The sequence below is a fragment of the Bacillus rossius genome, chromosome 8 (assembly GCF_032445375.1).
Source record: "Bacillus rossius redtenbacheri isolate Brsri chromosome 8, Brsri_v3, whole genome shotgun sequence".
Classification (NCBI taxonomy): Eukaryota; Metazoa; Arthropoda; class Insecta; order Phasmatodea; family Bacillidae; genus Bacillus; species Bacillus rossius.
Window position 1 is genome coordinate 28,170,790 of NC_086336.1, and position 20,754 is coordinate 28,191,543.

Consider the following 20,754-nt stretch of genomic DNA (forward strand, 5'->3'; position numbering starts at 1 on the left):
CATTGGTCGTAAATGTATCAATAGAATTCCTTAAATTCAAACGTACCTATGTTTAATTTAATCGCTAATTTTATAGCGCATGACTCATGATACTCAATTTCAGGTCATCTTACCTGGTGCAAAATTACTTGGCGAAAGATGTAGTTAAATTGTGGTTAACACACTTGATATACGCACATAAATGGAACAAAACCTGAACTTCTGCTATGACTAAATTTTTATTTCAAAGAAATAGGACTTTATGTATAAGAAAGTGCTTTATAACCCTCATTTCTTATTATTACGTGTATCGTGTGACGGCTCATATTTTTAACGCATTACTTGAATGTGCCTTATCTGCAATGCTATATAATTAAACACTAAGCGTAAAATTGAAATTCCTATATATTTACTGATATTCATGTGACACTTTCAATTGGTCAGTTTTGTGCTTCGGAGTTTTCTCGCAACATCATGTTGTCACTGGTAATTTTTTTCACGTATATTTATATTTTTAAAAATAATATGTAAGCATTGATAAGTCACAATAATAATTATTAATGAATGCTAAAGGAAATTACATTTAATAATAGCTTGCGTTAGTTGATTAAACCAAATTAATAACTAATAATATAATAGTATATTTTTAAATGGTTTGTTTTTTCACCATTCAATTGTAGTAGAATACAGCAAGATATACAAGAGGACTGTACAAGCTCTTTTAAACATATCTGTATATGCATATATTATATTTGTTTGTGCATGTAGGTTTATTGATAGGGCAGGAAACATAAGAGAGACAGTTATAAATATTCGTGCAAACAAATATATTTGGCTCAAGTGGTTTTCACTATCCGAACAAGATAACTGTAAAAACGTTTTAGTAGGTAGTTGTGAATATACCTTGTACTTTTCTATTTCTTTAAAATTAACTTTAATATTAAAACTTGATCATTTTAATTTATCAGAAACGTTTAATGTAGTTACCAATTAGCTTTGCCTCTGTCATCTAAATTTGCTAGAATTCAATTAAATACAGTATAATAATACCTGATAGTCCTATCTTTTGTCATTGGAGCCTTTAAAGACATGTAAGCTAGAGCTGCCTAGGCGGCGTAGTTTTCAAGTAAGACACTTTGAATTTTAAACCAAAATTTTCTGGTGTAGCTGTAAGTTTAATCGGGTAGAAGTTAACTTAATTGATATTAATATTAAAGGTCATAATAAGTTTTAGAAGAAATATTTTGCTAGCTGAATAATTGAAAAAAAAAATTAAATAATGATAATTTTAAATTTAAATCTTGTATACGTTATATTTAAATAATTATATATAATAAAACATTAAGGTTTATTGTTATATGTATACTAAATAATTAGTCAGTTTTGGTTTTCTTTCTGTGAATCTTCCAAAAACACAAGGTAGGCACAATTTTAAACAATACTATATTGTTAGCAGTAAATTTTTGTTATGTTTTACAAATATTATGCTGTAAGGCATTGAAGTGACTTGTTAAATGTGCAGAGGCTAGAGATAAACAGTTTAAAAAAAACATTTTAAAATAGTTTTTTTATATTTTTTATATTTTATATTTATATTTATTGGGAAAACTACTCTAGCTGAAATCATTACCTACAAAACGCTTAAATATTAACTGAATTCTTAAGTACTTGAAAATTTTAACTTTCTAAGTTAACATCGATTCTGTTATAACTCCTCGAATTATACCGTTGAGTAGGTCCATGTCGTTTGGGTTTATGAGACCAATCAATTAAATTTTTAAATAATTTTAGCAATAAATTTTACTATCATATATTTAAAGTTGATAGGCAGCTTAGAATCATTCCAACATTCGGCGTACGTTTGTAAAATAAAGTAACATTTTCTCATATTCCTGTGTTCCACCAGTAATTATCTTAATGTTTCGAAATAGAATCATTCCACAACTTCGAGGGAAAAAGGGAATTAAATTTTGAAAAAAAAACAATCAATAAAATATTATTATTGTGTATTTATTTAATCACAACAAAAATAATACTATTTATGGTATGAAAAACTAATCAAGCATATCGTTATTTCATATAATTCCTATATTGCATTAAAACCAAGCACTAGTTCCACTAAAAACACTCAGTTTTATCGTTAATTGAAATACACTGTTTGGGAAGATGAATTTATATTCAAAATTTTTAAATAAAGTTGATTCTGGCAGCATATTTAGAGTCGCGGGAGAAAATGAGTCCTTGTGTGATATTATTTTGTACTTTGCTTAAGTAAAGTTAGTTACATATGAATTGTGTTACTTGATATCTACTCTTTAAAAACCGCTTAGTAGTTTCAATCATGTACACTGGAAACGAGTTTAACATTTAAATGGAGCGAGGTATCCGACCTCCGTAGCACCATAGGTGCGAGAGATTCTAGTTTAGAGTCCCGGATAAATCATGGGAGTGCATTTGTAAGTGTCGAAATTGATCATTTAGAATTCAAAGTCAACATGACGGTCAAAATGGAATGATTGGCTCGTTGGTGATAAAAATTACCGATGAAAGAAACAAAAATAAATCTGGTGCATTGGTAAGACACTACACTCGCATTTTAAAAGAAGTGGGTTCGAGTACCAGACAGATTATCCTGATTTTGTTTTCCACTAGTTTCCCAAATTCTCACAAGAAAAAATACTGACAAACATTTTAGTACTGATTTGTATTTTATCGTCTCTAAAGACCTCACAGTCTATGAAACGCTAACCACAAATGATAGTTGAATGTTGCTACCGAAAATAATTGTGATATTTTGTACACGTTTTGTCATAGTCATTTATCATCTGCAAATGAACTTGAATAAAAATGGCAATTTTTGGTCTCCGATTGAAGGCTTTTTAATTTATAAAAAAGCTAACATTTTCGTGACTAATGCTTTTCATAGTTTGCAAATTGACAATTAACGAGGTGGTCTAATTATGCGTACCATACTTAAAATAAAGAGTGCCCTTGAAATTAATTGTGTTCAGGTATTCAAAAAGTGGTATTTTGCAACTTAAATCTGGAGGCTATCAGGGCCACTGGCTTGTCATAAAGTAAGTATTAATTGCACTGGCTTGTCATAAAGTAAGTATTAATTGCACTGGCAATTAATTAAATTAAAACTCTAAATATAAAGCAAAAACTTTAAATATGAATAAATAAAGAATAAAATAAGGAATACAACTTTGTATGTTATCCTGGGAACATTTTTCCTATCGAGTTTATAATGCTGAATGCTATTTTTAATGTATGTTATGTAAATTTTTGTTTTGATAACTTTCTGTTAAAATTAGTAGTTAAAAGACTTGCTTTTCTCAATAAATTTATAAATACACTTAAGAGCCAATTTACAAAACCAATTTTTCAGTATTTGAAAACAGGATTTTTTCGTTTTAAATATAAAGAAGTTTAAATCTAAAAAAAATACAAATACTTTTTCTTATTGATGTGTGAGAGTACTGTTGAATAATTTATGATTTACGTCCTTTCCTATAAATGATTATTCAATTTTGAAATTATTATTGTGTTTAATAGCTAAATATATTTTTGCAGGTAACTACCAACTTGTTCGGCATTTTCATTTTGGCGGTATCTGGGGTCTACTCGGAACACAAGAACAGTACAAAAACAGAAAACCAAACTGTACAAGCTGCGAAGAAGTTGGAAACCCACTTAAATGATACACTTAAGACATCAGGAAAAGAGTTATTGAACATTACAGCTGAAGCCACAGTGATGCCAGCATACATACGATCTGGAAATCGTTCCTTAGCAAACGTTTCTAGTAAAGTTAACATTTTATGTGTTTTAAGTCATGTGTGTCCGGATGAAAACCCACCAACACACGAAGTCCAACCGCAACTTGACCAAGTGCTTGTAGCACCGGGATCTACAACAAATGTTGCCACTGTGAACGTCAACGTAAACTTAATTGACAAAACTCCTAAAGAGGTAGGTCAAGTGATCATTGTAAACAAATGTGATAAAGGTTGTCCCGATGAAGGGCAGGGCGGTCGTCCCTTACGCCCCGATGGAGGAGGAGGAAGCAGTGGTTATCTGAACATAGGTGGGACTGATGAAAACACGCCATTGTTGAGACCAATATACGATGGTAAATGCTACGTCTTGTTACATTTCCCCAAAGTTATCTGCCCATTTCCAGACTCTCTTGCACCACCCGGCAATGAACGTCCACCACCTGAAGGATATCCCGGCGATGAACGTCCACCACCTGAAGGAAATCCTGGCGACGACCGTCCACCACTTGAAGGATATCCCGGCGATGAACTTCCACCACCTGAAGGATATCCCGGCGATGAACGTCCACCACCTGAAGAAAATCCCGGCGATGAACGTCCACCACCTGAAGGAAATCCTGGCGTTGACCATCCAGCACCTGAAGGCTATCCCGGCGATGAACGTCCACCGACTGAAGGATATCCCGGCGAAGAACGTCCACCCCCTGAAGGATACCCCGGCGATGAGCGTCCACCACCTGAAGGATATGCCGGCCATGAACATCCACCACCTGAAGGATATCCCGGCGATGAACGTCCACCCCCTAACGGTTATCCTGACGGGGAACTTCCATCATGTTATGACGTAGGTGTAATGATTTATCACCTACCCTGCAGCTATCCTTACTTACCACCAGGTTATCGCCCACCTTTTGGTTACCCTGGCGGTGAAGGTCCACCACCTGGTTACATGTCAACTCTACCACCTATAATGAATCATTGGAGTACGATGTGCATTAGTTGCGTAACGCATCGTGCTGGCAAATATGGTACCCCGAACCCAACATTGGTACATTCACTACCCAGCTCCAAGTACCCTGGCATCACATATTTGCCACCTGATGTCGTGAAAAACGGTAGAACGACATTATCTCATCCCGCTGTTCATTCACGCTACCGTCCGCTGCCCGTTCAATCCAGAGCTCAGAAGTATCGTCGAGGAAGATTAGCGCCTGCTAAAAGAGGTTACGTGGTAACGTATCCTGCTCCACCAAGTTCTGCCGTCGCATCTCGCGCAGTGCCGGGGTATGTCATTCCAGTTGTACCATCACACAAGCGTTAAGACACGAACCACCAGTAATGGTAAAAAGACAAAGCCATGTAGTAATCTGTCTATTTTTTACGCTTTATTATCATCTTATTTTAATATTAAAAATCCTGCTTTCTAAATTACGAATTTGAAATTGATTCTAATGTGTTAACACTATGACAACTTGTATAGTCCAAATTGATTTTGCTTTGATTTCAGCAATACAGATATGTCATTTCATTGATAAATGTGTAAATGTGTCCCAAAAAATATCGATTTTATTAACTGACGTAACAAATTTCTTTTCATCTTTTGGTGTCATTGATTTGTATGTTTGTAAGTTTATCACACTAATTAAACCTAATTACCAAGAACAACCACACCCCCCCCCTTTTTCCAAAAAAACCTTTAGAATTTTAGAAAAATGCTTTAGTAAGATTTTATAAAAGTATTTGTTTGTGCAGGAAATATTTTAAATAAATCCTTAATTTAAATATGTATCATATACTAAAAGTTATTAAACATGCTTTCTTGACAAATTGTCTTGATTTTTTTTAAACATTCCAAATGCATCCTAAATACAATAGTGATACGTTCCTTGAATGTTTCTTGCAATAATTGGAAGGCTTTATTTTAATAATAATTTTTGACTGATAGTTTGCACTATATGCAATAGAGAAAACCCAAAGATTAGAAAGAAAAAGATGAAAACACAAACATAGAGAAAACATACAAAAATTAGCTGATATCAAATGATAAATAGCATAGGTTCATTTGGGCTTATTTTCTTTGTGTTTGTGAAGGGGAACTTTTCCCAGTACCGGACAATCCTCAGTACCGGACAGTAGAGGGTTACAATTTTCTCTGCTAGATAGCAGCACTTGACGGTCAAAGGCAGGTAGAGCTACAAAAAAGGAAAGCCAACGATGTATAAGAGTATTGGACCATACCCGAACATACCCAAAGTATTAACTTCGGCCAACGTCGAGATTTTGCTAACGTTTTGAAAATGTTGCGCGGGAATTTGAGTAAGTATGTACAACGGTGCCCATATCCTTGAGCAGGGGGGGGGGGGGGGGGGTCATGCCCCCCCCTAGCGATCAGGGAAGGAAAAAAAAATATTGTGTAGTCAGGTGATTTACTTTAAAGAAAATTATTTAAATTCGGTATTATGTAGAAGTGGTTCAATTCGAAGATATTATTGTATATCGTTTTTTACATGATTACTTCATTTTTATGTTAGTTCAAGCATTAGTTTCTGCTACTGCGATATAAGGTGTTGTGTACAGGGAGAAAATGCGGGCAAGCTCAACGCCCGTGGCGAGTCATTTCCCTTCGTAATCCTGCCCAAGCTCACGCGATAACACAACACAACATATTTAGACCAGTCAAGAGTTAGACGACGCGACAATTGACATGTGCTTGCAGACGGCGAAATGTTTTGCTACTTTTTCGTCATAATAATGTGTATGTTCACAAATATCTCTAAACAGAGACAGTTTTATGCATCTGGTCTAGATTTAGTTTAGTGTAGTCAGTCAGTATAAATAACTTAAGTGTAAATAAGTCAGTGAAAAGTATAAAGATAAAAACCATTGTTATTATGTAGTGTTTCTTAGTTTTCCTCATTCGACATATACGCTCAGAATATTCACAATTTTTATGGTAAGCTTACACCATTAAAGTTACTCATATAAGAATTATTGTTCAGAAAAGTCTACAACGTAAAATTTATGTTGGAATTTAGAAATTTGAGGAAAACCTTTTTTTCCCTTCAAAAGTGTTTAAAAGGATAAGTATTCCGCTACCTTCAGTAGACTCGGAAGCAATTCACACTGGAATCCCGATTTTACGTACGCTCACGGTCGCTTGGATTGCATTCGTAAAATCGTTATCTTCATAAAAAATTTTAAACACCCCACCCCCTGAATATACATGTTATAATTTATTGAACGGAATATATAATATTAAATAGTAAAAACAATGACTGCCCTCTGCCCTCCCCTGCATTCCCCTTACTTTTTTTTTATCATTCCATAACTTTATCATTGCACGAGTGATATAAAGTGACCTCACAGCGACTAACCACAGTTGCACCACGCATTGCATCATGTTAACTTTTGTGTGGTGACAGATACATCAATACTGACCTGCTAGAAAATTTTCAAAAGCAGAGAGAAAGCAATGACGAATTAAAAATCATTTTCGAGGCAGTAAAATAAGATTTTAATGAGCTTGACATAGATATAAAAATCCCAATATTGGCTGGAAGGCAGGCCCACAGATGTAACGTGAATGTCCAGTGCTCATCACCTGAAGACTATTTCAAAGTAGCAATTTACAATCCGTACATGGATTCTATAATTATGTCATTTACTACAAGATTTAAAAGAGATAAAGGCATACCTTTAAAAGTGGAATTCTTCACCCACATTTGATGAAAAAGGAGACGAAAGAAGATTTCATGAGAGACATAAAAAGTTTGCAAAAGTTTTATCAAATCGACAACTTGGAGGCAGAAGCCAGATTATGGTATGACATCTGGACGAATAAGGAATGTTTGGAAAAAACAAAGCTCCATGATATACTTTCAGAAACAATGTTTTACCCAGCAGTAAGGAGACTGATTATATTCTACCAAACCATACCCCCCACAACTTGCACAATAGAGCGTTCTTTCAGCACACTGCGTAAAGTGCAAACGTGGCTGAGAAGTACTACTGGCGAGGACCGTCTATCCAACTTGTGCCTTCTAAGTGTCCACAGGAAAAGTGTGAAAAACCCTGGTTTCGAGGACAAAGTGCTTGACTTGTTCGGCAAGAAGAAAAGAAAATTACAGTTTGTTTTTTCAGATAAATATTATAGTCAAATCCGTAATCAAACTTATGCATAGTAATTTATCTTAAAATTTGCTTTTTATGTCAATACCAGTGAAAAATCGTGTGATGAGTGCATTTTTAATTTGTTTTCTGTATTAAATTATGAAGGTAGAGAAGCATAAGATACTGAAAACTAAATTCTTTTACTTTATTCCTACTTAACAATTATGTTAACTTAAATTAGGTTAATCCTCTACATGTATGATTGTGTTTAGACACTGATATGAAATTCCTCTTTTTTATCTTTGCTTGTTTCATAAAATGTTCATATTTTATAAATAACCCATTGAAATTCATGTGTTAAACAATAAATTTAATTTTTATAAGAAGATGAACTTGTAAGAAAGTTAATGATTGGCTGGCATATTCAGCGAATAGCGATAGCTAGGACATTCATCTTATGTTTTGTGTTTTGACATCTGAAAGTCGTTTAAATAGCAAAGGAAAAGTACATTCTTTAGAACGAAGGAGTATTCGTTCTACCACGGTTTTGTAGAGACATCGTTATTACCTACATCTGATTATCCACGAGATATCAATTTTGCAAGATTTTATTATAGTTTCGACTGACATTCAAGTTTTTACTAATAAAGCAATGTGGCAGAAGTAGTATTAATGAATTAGATTATTGTGACATCAAATTTTAATCATCGTAGGCGATAAACTGCAACCACGATAGGGTTTATTCACGATATATTGCTTGCTTTTAAACGAACTATCAAATTTTCACGACGGAAACGAATGAAACCAGTCAACTAGCCTGCAAGACTGATTACTGACGCTGTTCAACGTGCTGTAATGCCAGCGATCAACATTTTTGACTGAAGAGAATCGAGCTGAGGAGAAGAATTTCTTCAAGTTTATATCAAAACCGCTCCAGCCGGAAGGAAGGAAGGAAGGCCAACGATTGACCGGCAGTGGCGATATAGAAGCAGTTGAGGGCGCCGTGTTTCACACAGAACTTCGAAGTCGACCATTGGTGCGTACCGAACAAGACCTTTCCCAATGCGAGGAAGGATGCAGCGGCAGTGAACAGCCATAGTTCCCGGACCACGCACAGCTGTGTTGCAGAGCCAGAGGTCATCTTTGTCGTCATACTTTCGCATGTACTGACGGAGGTTGGTTATCGTCGTATTGAATAGCATTTGAACAATTTTCGAGAGTCCCTTGAACTATCGATTATCAAGTACCTAAATAATTTTATTTTCATATAATCTGATATCACACTAATTTTCCAGAAATTCACCTTCAATTTAATTTTATTGTGAATAATTTTTGGCATGAAGTAAAATTTAATTTGTTCTAACTATAATGTTGATTTTGTGTCTGATCAAATGGAATTATAAATTGCTGTTTGATTAATAACTTAACTTTGCAATTTACTTTTGAGAATTTACCTTGTCCCTTAAGTGTAGTTGATATCCAGTAGTCCAATTTGCTGACACCATTGAGCAAAAATAGCCGTAAGCACTGTTTAAAGGCACTCATTGATAACATGATCTGAGCTGATAATATTAAATTGAGTTTGAAGTTACATGATTTGAAAAAAATCATTTTGATAGTATCTTATATCTTATTTGAATATTGTAAACAGATTTCACATTTGTAATTTGAAGCTTTACTATCACTAAATAAACTGATAGTCCTAGACTACTGAATCCATCTGTGCTAATTCTAAATGATAAGCAATTATGATTCATATCGAAACATACTAAAATTCATTTAACTTTGAACGAGGGAATATTTTTTGTGATACAATATCGCCGTGATAAAGGTAAACAACAGTTGAAAAAAAAAAAAATTGTTTGAAACAATTTTTGACTATAATTATAAGCGTAGTTCAGGTGTTACATTTAAAACCAACTATTTTCTTACTGTGATAACATATTTAGAACATTTCTCTCCCAAAGTTAAATCTTTTGACCAACACGTTTTAAACTTTATAATTATTTTAATTTAATTTGTACGCGAAATTTATTTAGGGGTAAAGAGAGCAATGAGTTGAAGGACTGTATTCTTGATATTCGTTTACCCGAAACGCTGCATAAATATAAGGACTGTGTTCCTGCATTTGTGTTGCTAAAAATTCACTTGTTTCAATAAAATAGTTAATATTTAATTAATAAAGTAGCCAATAAAGATGTTTATGGTGAATGAGTACTGTGGTCTAGTATTTTAGTAACAGGACAAAAAATTTTAAAAGGGTCAGAACTGGAACTATTTTATGGCTAGTAACAAGCCGCAGTTAGTCTTCCAAAATATTAAAAATACTTCATACCCCTAAGTCTGCCCCCCCCCCCCCCCCCCCTACAAATTATCATATGGGCGCCCTTGAGTATGTAAGCATGGCATAATTAAACCGTGATTTTGAAAAGTTGTTTTTAAAATGCGTTATGAAAAATGAAGATTATATCGTGGGGTTTGTTGACACAGAAGTTGGATATAAATCATTTATGGATGGATTACATAACCAAATTATTTCATAACAAGCAGAAACGAATGACCTAACCGGTATTTTTTCTGAGTATTTGTGTTCTTACATTTGCTGTTGGTGCCACAAGGACTCTCTGTGATGAGCGCAGCTTTAATGACAAAAATACTAAAGGTGTCAAATTAAAATACGTATTTAATATGCACCTAAATGGCAATAATATTTGATGGTGCTATTAATGAAACACTAATTTCATATTTTACATTTCACTCAAAATGCTTACCTGTCGTTTGTATGGTTACCAAAGATAAAAATTGTCAGCAGCTATTTATAGAATGACTTTATAAATTCCATTTTGAATGCTCAGTATAGAAATAATTTATTATCATTAGGACTATTTTATGTGACTTGTCCAAAACCTTTGATATTAGTAATTAAATTAATACAAAAATATTATTTGTAACAAAAATAGTTGCCAAACTGTATTAATGTAAATATTTTGTTACTCCAGAACTAATGATGTTCCATATTAAGTTGAGGAAGCTCATCCAGTTACCTGCCTAACAGGGTAAAATAATTGAATATTAATTTTACATAGTTATATTTTTATATGGTCATCGTCCTTAGACCCCCCCCCCCCACCCCCAAAAAAAAAACCTTGCTAGAATATTTTCAAAAACTAAAGAATCACTAACTATGGTAAATCTTGCACATGCTTACAGTTGTTATACCCCCTAAGAATATTACAAAAAACATTGAAATATATATTTTTAAGGATTAAGCTAAAAAAAAAGTGTTATCATCTGTCCTTGAATATGGTGTTTGTATTAAATTAAGTGATTATGACAATGCATAATCTTTCTTGTGATATTTGTAATTTTTGAGTATGTGTTTAAAAACCCCATGAAATATTAAATAATATTAAAATAAATAAGAAAAGAAATATCTCCACACTTATAATCCACAAAAATTCCACTACATTTTTACTTCTTGTTATATTACAGGTTAAGCATATATCATATTTTATGCGTTCAAGGCATAATAAGTATTGATATGGCCTAGAAATATTTTTTCAACAGCTTTCAAGAAATATAATCAATAAAACTTTGTGTAAAATACTAAAATAATGTAACATTTTTTTATACCATAGTACACATAACAAGCAAAACTCATTTTATTTGGCACAAGCATAAATCTATACTAGCAGTGCCTTAAATTTTGATTAAACTCCAGTGAATGAGAATTTAATAGAGTAGTTAAGGAAAGTCAATATATCCAGGCCTTCAAGAGCCTCTATTTAGAAGCAGTAGCCTATAATATAGAATGCATTTAATCCAAGATCACTCTTAAATATTGCTAAAATATTTATGTAAAATTATGTTGTACACAGGATGTTGCCTTAATGTTAAACATTAAGATTGGTAATAAATTACCCCACAGAAAAAAATTACAAAGTTGTACAAATTCAAAATATTTAGCTGTGAGAGCTTCCCACATGCTGAGTCAACAGTCATTTGGCTTATGATAATATTGTTATATGTATTTTTTATTTCATTATATTACTTACGAAAAGATAAACTGGTTGAAGCCATTTTTAATAAGTATGGCTGGAGGCTTGGGAAGCTGCGACCCTTGTAATCGAACAGGCACGCGCGGAACGTCTCACGTGGCAGTGGCAACGTGACGCCAGTGGCCGTGCTGGACCGCCAGCCAGCTCCAAACCTGCGCGCGCCGCGGACCTGCTCAAGTTCGTAACATTGTACCCTCCTTAAACCTGTTCGTCCCGAACAGGTAACGCATCCCTTCCAGCATATTTTCTCAAGCGGTCCAAATATACCACTTTCATACGTCCCCTCTTTCCTCTCTGTATCCGGTAAACCACATCATTTAGGCGCTTCAAGACTTCATAGGGGCCTTTCCATGATGCTTGAAGTTTAGGGCACCTTCTCTTTCTTCGTTGTGGGTTATACAACCACAATAATCGCCCTTCTGGAATCCGATTGAATTTGTTTTCAGGTCATATCTAGTCTTGATTCGATTCGTCGCTAATCGAAGATTCCTGCGGGCCTCCTCAAATATAAGTGACATTCGCTCCTCTAGACGATTTACATATTCAGTGGTGCTGGTCGGCTCCCTGCGAGGACGACCTATCTTGACATCACAGGGCAGCCTCAATTCCTGTCCAAACACAATACTCGCAGGGGTCTGCCCAGTGGAGTCATGGATGGAAGATCTATATGCCATTAGGAACAACTGGATGTGTTGATCCCAATCCTGTTGATGCTCGGCCACAACTTTGGCAAGGTGTTCCTCGAGAGTTCTGTTGAACCTCTCCATCATGCCATCGGACTGAGGATGTAGGGCTATAGTCCTGGTTTCATTTATAGCCAGTAACTGACACACCCCTGAAATATTGTCGACTCGAAATTGCGGCCTTGGTCTGAGTGGAGCTCCATTGGTACCCCAAATCTGCAAATGACGTTGTTTAATACATACGAAGAAGCAGACACCAACTATCTAACTTAATTTTTAAACTCCTTGGATTTTCCTGGCTTTCCACTGCACAATTTGCAACTGAAGGTTGACTCGGTAGTAATCATGCTTCGAAATCTAAACCAACCAAAACTATGCAATGGAACGCATTTGGTGATAAGAAAACTGATGATCAGTGTGATTCACACAATGGTACTCAAAGGAAAATTCAAACTTTAAGAAGTTCTCATTCCGAGGATTCCGATGATCCTATCCGATATGCCTGTGACTTTAAATGAATTCAGTTTTCGATTCGTCTTGCATTCGCCATGACGATTTACAAATAACAAGGTCAATCCTTAAGTGTCTGTGGTCTGAATATAGAAAATGCATGTTTTTTTTTTCATGGTCAATTGTACGTGGCATGTTCACGTGTCGGCAAACCATCCGTTTTAGGTATTTGTTCTTACGCCTGATAAAACGAAAAATGTCATATATCGCATGGTGCTTTACTGAAGAGAATCAACCTGAGTGCAACCCATGCAGCAAAATACATAGCTTCAATAAAGAAAATGTCTTACTGACACGCCATTGAAATACTTGATTTTTGTTATTATATTGATTTTTTAGTATTTATTTTATTACATTAATAAAATTCTAAATTAAGTTTAGCTAAAATTTAACACGACATTTGTTGACTATTAGGCATTACTAAGATCGCCGGGTCAGCTAGTAAATAAATAAATAACAAGGGCGTATTCCACTTATGAAGCTATACTTAAAATGTCATTCTGTTGTTACACTTCCATTTTTTATTTTATAAATTTCTCTATGAATAAGGCTAATATTTGTGCTTCATAATACGCTTCCTCAAAGATGTAATATCTCTTTGGCATAACAGATTCAGCGTTACTGTATATGTATCCCTCCCTCTCTTTTCTATGATATGTATGAAAGTTTAAATTGAATTTCGTCAATGTGGCTGGATCTCAAGGAAATTTTTAAATAAATATCTCATTTGGTGTTTGTTCTGCGGTGAGCAGCGAAAATACCGCAATGGATCACACCCACTGTCTCTATCTAAGCATCTAGCAAGCAGAAATAATACAAAATTGTAGACTGTATGTATGTGTATGTCAATGAGAGCAGTTAATCTTGTTTTAAAAAACTTTATTGCTATTGAATATTCAAAAGGAGACTATAGGCGAGAAGGTTTTGATGTAATTTCTTTAAATTCTTAAGTCAGCATGTGATTCGAACACGACACGTCTACGTTCCTACATGACAGTCATAAACCATACATAAGTATAGAAACTTTATAAATTTAGTACACAACTAATTATTATAGTTAATTCTAAAGGCCCTTATAATAAACTAGTCTTTAGTTGTGCACCTTTATGTTGCATTGGTATTCCGGTGTCTGTCTCAGTATATAAATGTTCCTCCTGCTACTGGAGTCGGAGTAAAAAGCGAGGAGACGGTCCGCCATCTTTGATTGTGACTTTACTGCGATCACCTTTATGACTATAACGTTTGAACTTGTCATTCAATTTTTTTCCAAAAATAGCCAAAAATGATTCAAAATTTGCCAAAAATTTGCCAAAATCCACTAATACTTCCAGTTTTTTTTAAAAACATTCGCCAATAAATCTAAAAAAATAAGGAAAATAAAAATTTCCCTATTTCGAGGGAAAAATTCCCTTTATAGGAAAAAGTTCCCATTTTAGTCCTCAAAAAATGCCAAAGACTTAAAATGTCCTCAAAAGGATTAAAGTCCTCATCTACAAGCCTCCAAAAAACCTCTAGGATATTATGGCCGCCATTTAGAATATTCAGGTCATCCTAAAAATCGAGTTCTTGCTAAACGCCACTGCCATCTAGCAACCTACCCAAACAAACGTTCTCCTGTATTTCTCTTCCGAGCCACCAGGGAGCTCTACTAGTCTCCCCAGTCTCCTCCGTAAGCTCCCTTGCTTTTGAAGTAATCTTGTTTGAGATGCACGAGTCGACTTCGTACATGTTTCGGTGACTCCACAGTAGATCGCGCTGCTATGGGGTGCCAAAAGCAGTGTCTAGCTCTCGAAGCCTGTATTTCTCTACCTCTCCCTCTAATGACTTCGGAAATTTTCGGCCCTGAAGTCAAAGCATCCCCCCCTTTTTTCAAGGCAAAGCGCTGGATTTTATTAAGCGCCACAGGTGCCATACGAGGGACTTCTTGGCGCGATTTCCGATTGACTGCATCGTTCTAGGCCAGCGCTCAGCGAGATTCGCCTCCGCTACTTAAATTAAGATGAAGTCGCCTCGTTAAGGAATGCTTTCCCAAATATTGTGGCCTATAAAGTTACTTTTTTGTAATCAATCAGTCAGTGTATATATTGTAGAGAATATCATAGTTTGTTAATTTTCTTTAAATTATTAGTGATTACACATCCATCGCGCCAGTTTCGATCCAAGTTTCGTGGGTACCTTAGAAAGACACCTCTTGATTTCAAGGAGCAACACCATGTTTTGGTGAGTTGTCGATACCCATTCTCTTTCCCGATAATTCACTTTTTTCCTGCGGGTATTTTTGCCTGTTTAACGGCTGACTGTGAAACAGGTCTAATTCGTTTGGATTTGGATTGTTCGCAAGCAGGACCCAAGAACTGGAGCCAAGCTTCCGGTGAAATGGTCTTCCTGGGCCTCGGTATCCTACGGCTACTAAGATGCCACCTTGAAGCTCAGCACCATAAGAAATAATCACTCCCGACCCACAGGCTAAGGATATTCTACTTCCAAATCCTCCACATCGCCTCAAAACCCCTTCATGTTCTGTGACATCCAAAGCGGGCCCTTTCTACAAGATTTTAGGATGCCATGTGAAATATATGTAACATACATGTGAAATGTATGTGAAATATAATTGTCTATAATTTACTGTATAAAGACAAACCCTGAAGTTTCCGAACGGACTTAAATTGCACCACATGATAATTGTGCAGCTAACTAGTATTTTCGGCACAATTTTAAATTTGAATTTTTTTAACTTAGTAAATGTCACCAGTCATCCCTTTGCTGCAGGAACTTAAACTTGTTCCTAATCCTGTACACTCCCATCCAACCTTAGTCAGACTCGTCTCCCCAAGTTTTCCCAGCTCTAGATCTGATTGTTCCAAGACCTCCCCTGACGCGAGCACTCCTTGACATGCTCGCGAACATCTTCACCAAAGTATAGTCACACTTCCGGGTCTTGTAGTAGACCACCTTTCCCACTGGCATCGCAGTTTTAACCCCTCCCCCTCTCCAAGTTTTCCTGGGAACACCGCCCCGGGTCTTTGACCGGCCACTAACCCCGGCCAGGCTCGGCCTGTGCCCAAGGCCACGACAGTAGTACATGAAGTACATGCATATGCCACCTAGCATTAGTTTTACGAATCACTTCCCCTGGGAGTTTGGATGCCCGCAAAACGCCTGCCCTCTGGCATCTCCCGCAGTAACCAGTATCCAGTAGTTCCTTCCCAGGCCACCAGAGCACTGGCCTAGTCCTCCCATAAGCCCAATGCTGCTACCAACTGCCCCGCGCGAGTCGATCTCTACTCAGTTCAGCCACACCTCATTAGGTCATGCTGACATCGGGCAGTACCACCAACTTCGAAATATCGAAGTCTGCCTTCCTCGACAAGCACCTCGGTAATGTTTGGAACCTATCGTTTCAAGAGCCGAAGCCACCCCACCTTTCTTTCGTTAACGTCGCTTTTAACTACGAGTCTCGGCCGCCCCAAGCTCACTGCACGCAGCGATTCATGACTGACTGCATCGAACCAGACATCATCGGGACGCCTCGCAGTGTTTTTCTCTTAAAATTGGTCAAATTAGACAAGGGATGTTTCCCACCATAGTAGTGTTTAGGTCTTAGTCAGTCCACGTAAATCTAGTTAAAGTAGTCATGTATATCATCGTAGATAATTTCTTTCTTTTGAGAAACATGGATCATCCGCGTCGCGCTCGTCTGCTCAACCAGCGGGCAGAACCTGGAAGACATCACCCTGTTTGACAGGCACCAAGTAACAGAGTACAAGTGCCGGACCAGGCACCGAAGTACCGGACCCTGGTACTTTTCCAAGGACCAGATCAGTCTCCACGGGGCGGATGACCCCGGCCCTCTGACGTCTCGTCTACTATCCCACTACATCCAACAATCTCCAAAACGCCAGCCTTTAAATTTTTTCAAAACCTTTTTCGGACTAGCATCCAACTATGACGTTTCTTTGATCTGAAATCAAGAACCCCACTCTACGATAATTTAATATGTTTATTGTTCCAAATTTAATTAAATATTGTTAATGAACTTATGTTAATTCTCTAAAAAGGGCCGGCCCATTCTTGTATTAATGTGATCTTAATTCCATGTTGTATATGTATTTAGTTAATTCACTTACTTTATGTAGCTCTATATTATATAATTACAAATAACCAAAAGTAAAATAAAAACCGACAAACTAACGTCTGGACGAAATCATTGTTTTACCTTCTGTAACCAAAAGATCAACTCGTTCCCCTCAGTCACAAGGTGAGAGTGACGAGGCGGGATATAATAAATATAATTCTGACATTTTCAATAACAATATTAACTTATATGAAACAATCAAAGAAAAGAGCCATTGTGTAAATTGGCTATATGTTTTACATATTGTATTATGTTTTATTTTTAACAATGTCTTAATGCATTTGTTTAATAATTTTCGGGCAGGCGCTATTATAAAGTTAACTAGTTATTATTATTCAGTTAACATTATAATTCAATTATTCATGCATAAAAATGATGTTTATTTTATTTTGTACCAATTCACAATGATGTATCAAGATTTCTTTTACCTTAGTTAAAATATTCAAAGTTTTAAGTCCCAATAGAAAGACCTTTAAAGCAAAATAAATTGAAGCACACCTATAGACAAAATTGCATTTTTATTTATCAATTTAATGTTACAGATCCACCGTTTCCACGGTGTTTTCAGATAGGCGTTACCTTTTCTATGTTTGACATTTAGTGTCGCCTCTGAGGTTAAAAATTTTTTTTTAGCCCGTTTTGTTCAAAATCCTAGCTACTTCCAAGGTAAACTATTATTTTCTTTACTATAAGTATATAATAGACTCTAAAGGCCATAATAGAACCCAAAAATATTAATTGCTTAAAAAATTGGCTTTGAGTCATATATGCTTAGTACTGTTGTAAATTCTTCATACGAGTATGAAGTTACATGTAATGCGCTGTATTTCCAGAAATAAAATGTTGCTATATTTTAAAAAAAATATCGATGACCCGTGTTAATCGTTTCACAAAATGCCAAAATCCATTCATTTAATAAATAACAATTTTTTTTACTATCGTCATGAAACGAAACGTTCCTTTCTACAAATATATTTCCATACTTCATAACTCAGTGAAAACTCCTAAAAATTTCACACTGGCGTTTTTATTTTGAAAAAGAAAAGAAAACGTGATCTGATGATCAATAGATTTTTCATGTTTAGTGAGCACTAAAGCTTAATTTCAATCACTAAATATATTACCATTCAGCGTATGGTTTTGACGAATGAAACCGGAGGCAAGTTATAAAAAATACATTCTTTTTTGCTTGGCTATAACATCGAATACTTAAAATATATGTCTAAATTAAGAAGCTAACAAGAAAGATCAATTCAGCATTGGCAGCCCTTTTCATTAATAAACTTAAAAATCTAGTTTTGATATATTACATTTAAAAAGGTATTTATAAATTAAAATGATCTTCTTTTGAAATACATACAGGTAATAAAATCTTTTGCCACAAAATCTGAAGCTTAAGTTTTCATCAGTAGATTAAGTAGAATTAAATCTAAAACGATAAGTTAGAGTGATGAGCTATTTTAATTTATTTATTTTTCCTTTTTTCTGCATTTATATATGAAAGTTTGGTAATTTTTTTAATTTATGATTAAATTGTTTAAGCTCGTCAGATATCGAAGTTTTCATTGGTTTGTTTATAAATTAATTCTGTTTAATCGATGTTGAGATGAAAACCACCATAGCCGAAATAGCAGCATTAGTGATTAATGTAAAACCTCAAATATCAGACCAGTTGACATGAGATCAGATATCCCAATGAGGAAGCAGACTGCTTGTTACGTGGTCTGTTTTCTCAAGGGTCATTCATTTACCCTGAAAAGGTTACATCTAAGACAAAATGGAAACGGCAGAATAATAATGGATGATTTACTTTCATTGGTCATCGCACAAGACGCCACCAGTTTGAGAGGCGGTTAAAAGGTCATCTCACATCTGGCAGCCCTACTAGAGCTCTAAAACACAATGAAAAATCCCGATGGCCTGGTGACTTCTCTAAGTTCAATGGTATTAATGGTATTTAATGTCATTACTGGATGCAGATTCTTGCACGGGCATTTGAGTTTTGTTTTGTCCCAATAAAAGTTATTTGTAAACCGTTACCTAGATAACCTTCCAGAATTAAGAGCACATATTATTAAGCATAATAAAACAATATTAACTCCTATTGATAAATATTTGATTATTTTTCCATCGTTTGAAAGCTTATGCTTGTATATAACATGAACCAAATTTTTAAGTATGCTCTAATTCTTGTAAGTGCGACAGGATGTATTCAGTTTTATTTCTAAAAGTGTATGTCGTATTTGCAAAAACAAACTTGGCAATGTGTTTGGCAAATTTAAATATTTTCTTGAAATTTTTAAACTATTACTTGGCAACTGATTTCCATTTTTTTTAATAAAAAATTTAATGCAATATTTTAACCGTGAATGAAAATATTTTTGACGTGACAAATTCTAATAAATCGATGAACGCCGGCTTCACGGACGAAAAAATGTCCCGTACCGCACATTGTCCCACTACGATGTGTCCCGTTACGCTCATTGTACGCTTGCACCGCATCTCTCTTCCACTCGATTGGAACAACCATCGCTTTGAATTTTCAATCATGTGTTCGTCGTTTGAATTATTAATATTATATAATTTAACGATCGTCCACCGTTTTTCAGCACAATCGGTTCGGTTATTTAAAAGTAATGTTGAATTTTCAAATACCCTACGTTTTAGTACCAACAATGGTGTTTTACAGTTACACATAATAATTCAAATTACACCCGGGATCTTTTGCACAATGGTTTAAAAAATATTGTAACACATTATAAATAAGTTTGGTGTATTTGGGATGCGTATTTGTTATAAAATCGTATTATAAAAACGAAACAATATTATTCCCTTACGGTGCTGTCATCTACGGTGACGGACGTGAACTGAACGAATCGCGGAATCTATCCGCTACCGTGGCAACCAGGCACTCGTTAATACATATTTTCCTTTGTTTATCTCGAGGGGCGTTATTATTAACGAATTATAAATAAAATTTCGTGCCCGGGGCCACAATTGCATATCATTTTGAGCACTGGATGACATAAAAACGTAAAATATTCTCGACGAATTTTAATCTGTGGTTTTCATTGCTTATTACAACAACAATTTCGGCAATAGAGGGTTATTATTCTTGAATTTTAAAAATCTGATTACAAGTATAATTTCAAGTATTTATTATTTTATTATTAAAATAAAAATTATTCAATTTTATTCATAAAAGTATGCAATCATTTCATCAATGTTTTGTTATGACGTTGTCACTTTAAACTATCGTCCGTAAAGCGACTTTACAAACAACCAATTTTTTCATACCAATACAGTGTTTTTCGCTAGAGCCTCCGGGTGATGTTTTTTCTTGTTGTTGGCTTAACTGTCGCGGTAATGCACACTCAGGATGAGTAGGCGAAACCAGCAGCTGCTAAGGCAGCAGATGGAAGCTCCAATGGGAGAAAGTATTGGTTTCGAGTAGAAGGCATAAGCTGGCCGTCTCGAGTATAAAAGCGGAAGAAAGA

At 35.3% G+C, this 20,754-nt stretch overlaps 1 protein-coding gene across 1 annotated transcript; it reads left to right on the forward strand.

Moving 5' to 3' along the window:
- Positions 1 to 284: 284 nt before the first annotated feature.
- LOC134534668 (uncharacterized) lies at positions 285 to 5,588 on the forward strand. Its single transcript, XM_063373130.1, has 2 exons — positions 285 to 465; positions 3,556 to 5,588. The coding sequence occupies exon 2, from the start codon at positions 4,112 to 4,114 to the stop codon at positions 4,607 to 4,609; it is 498 nt and encodes a 165-aa protein (XP_063229200.1). The 5' UTR covers positions 285 to 465; positions 3,556 to 4,111; the 3' UTR covers positions 4,610 to 5,588.
- The last annotated feature ends 15,166 nt before the right edge of the window (positions 5,589 to 20,754 follow it).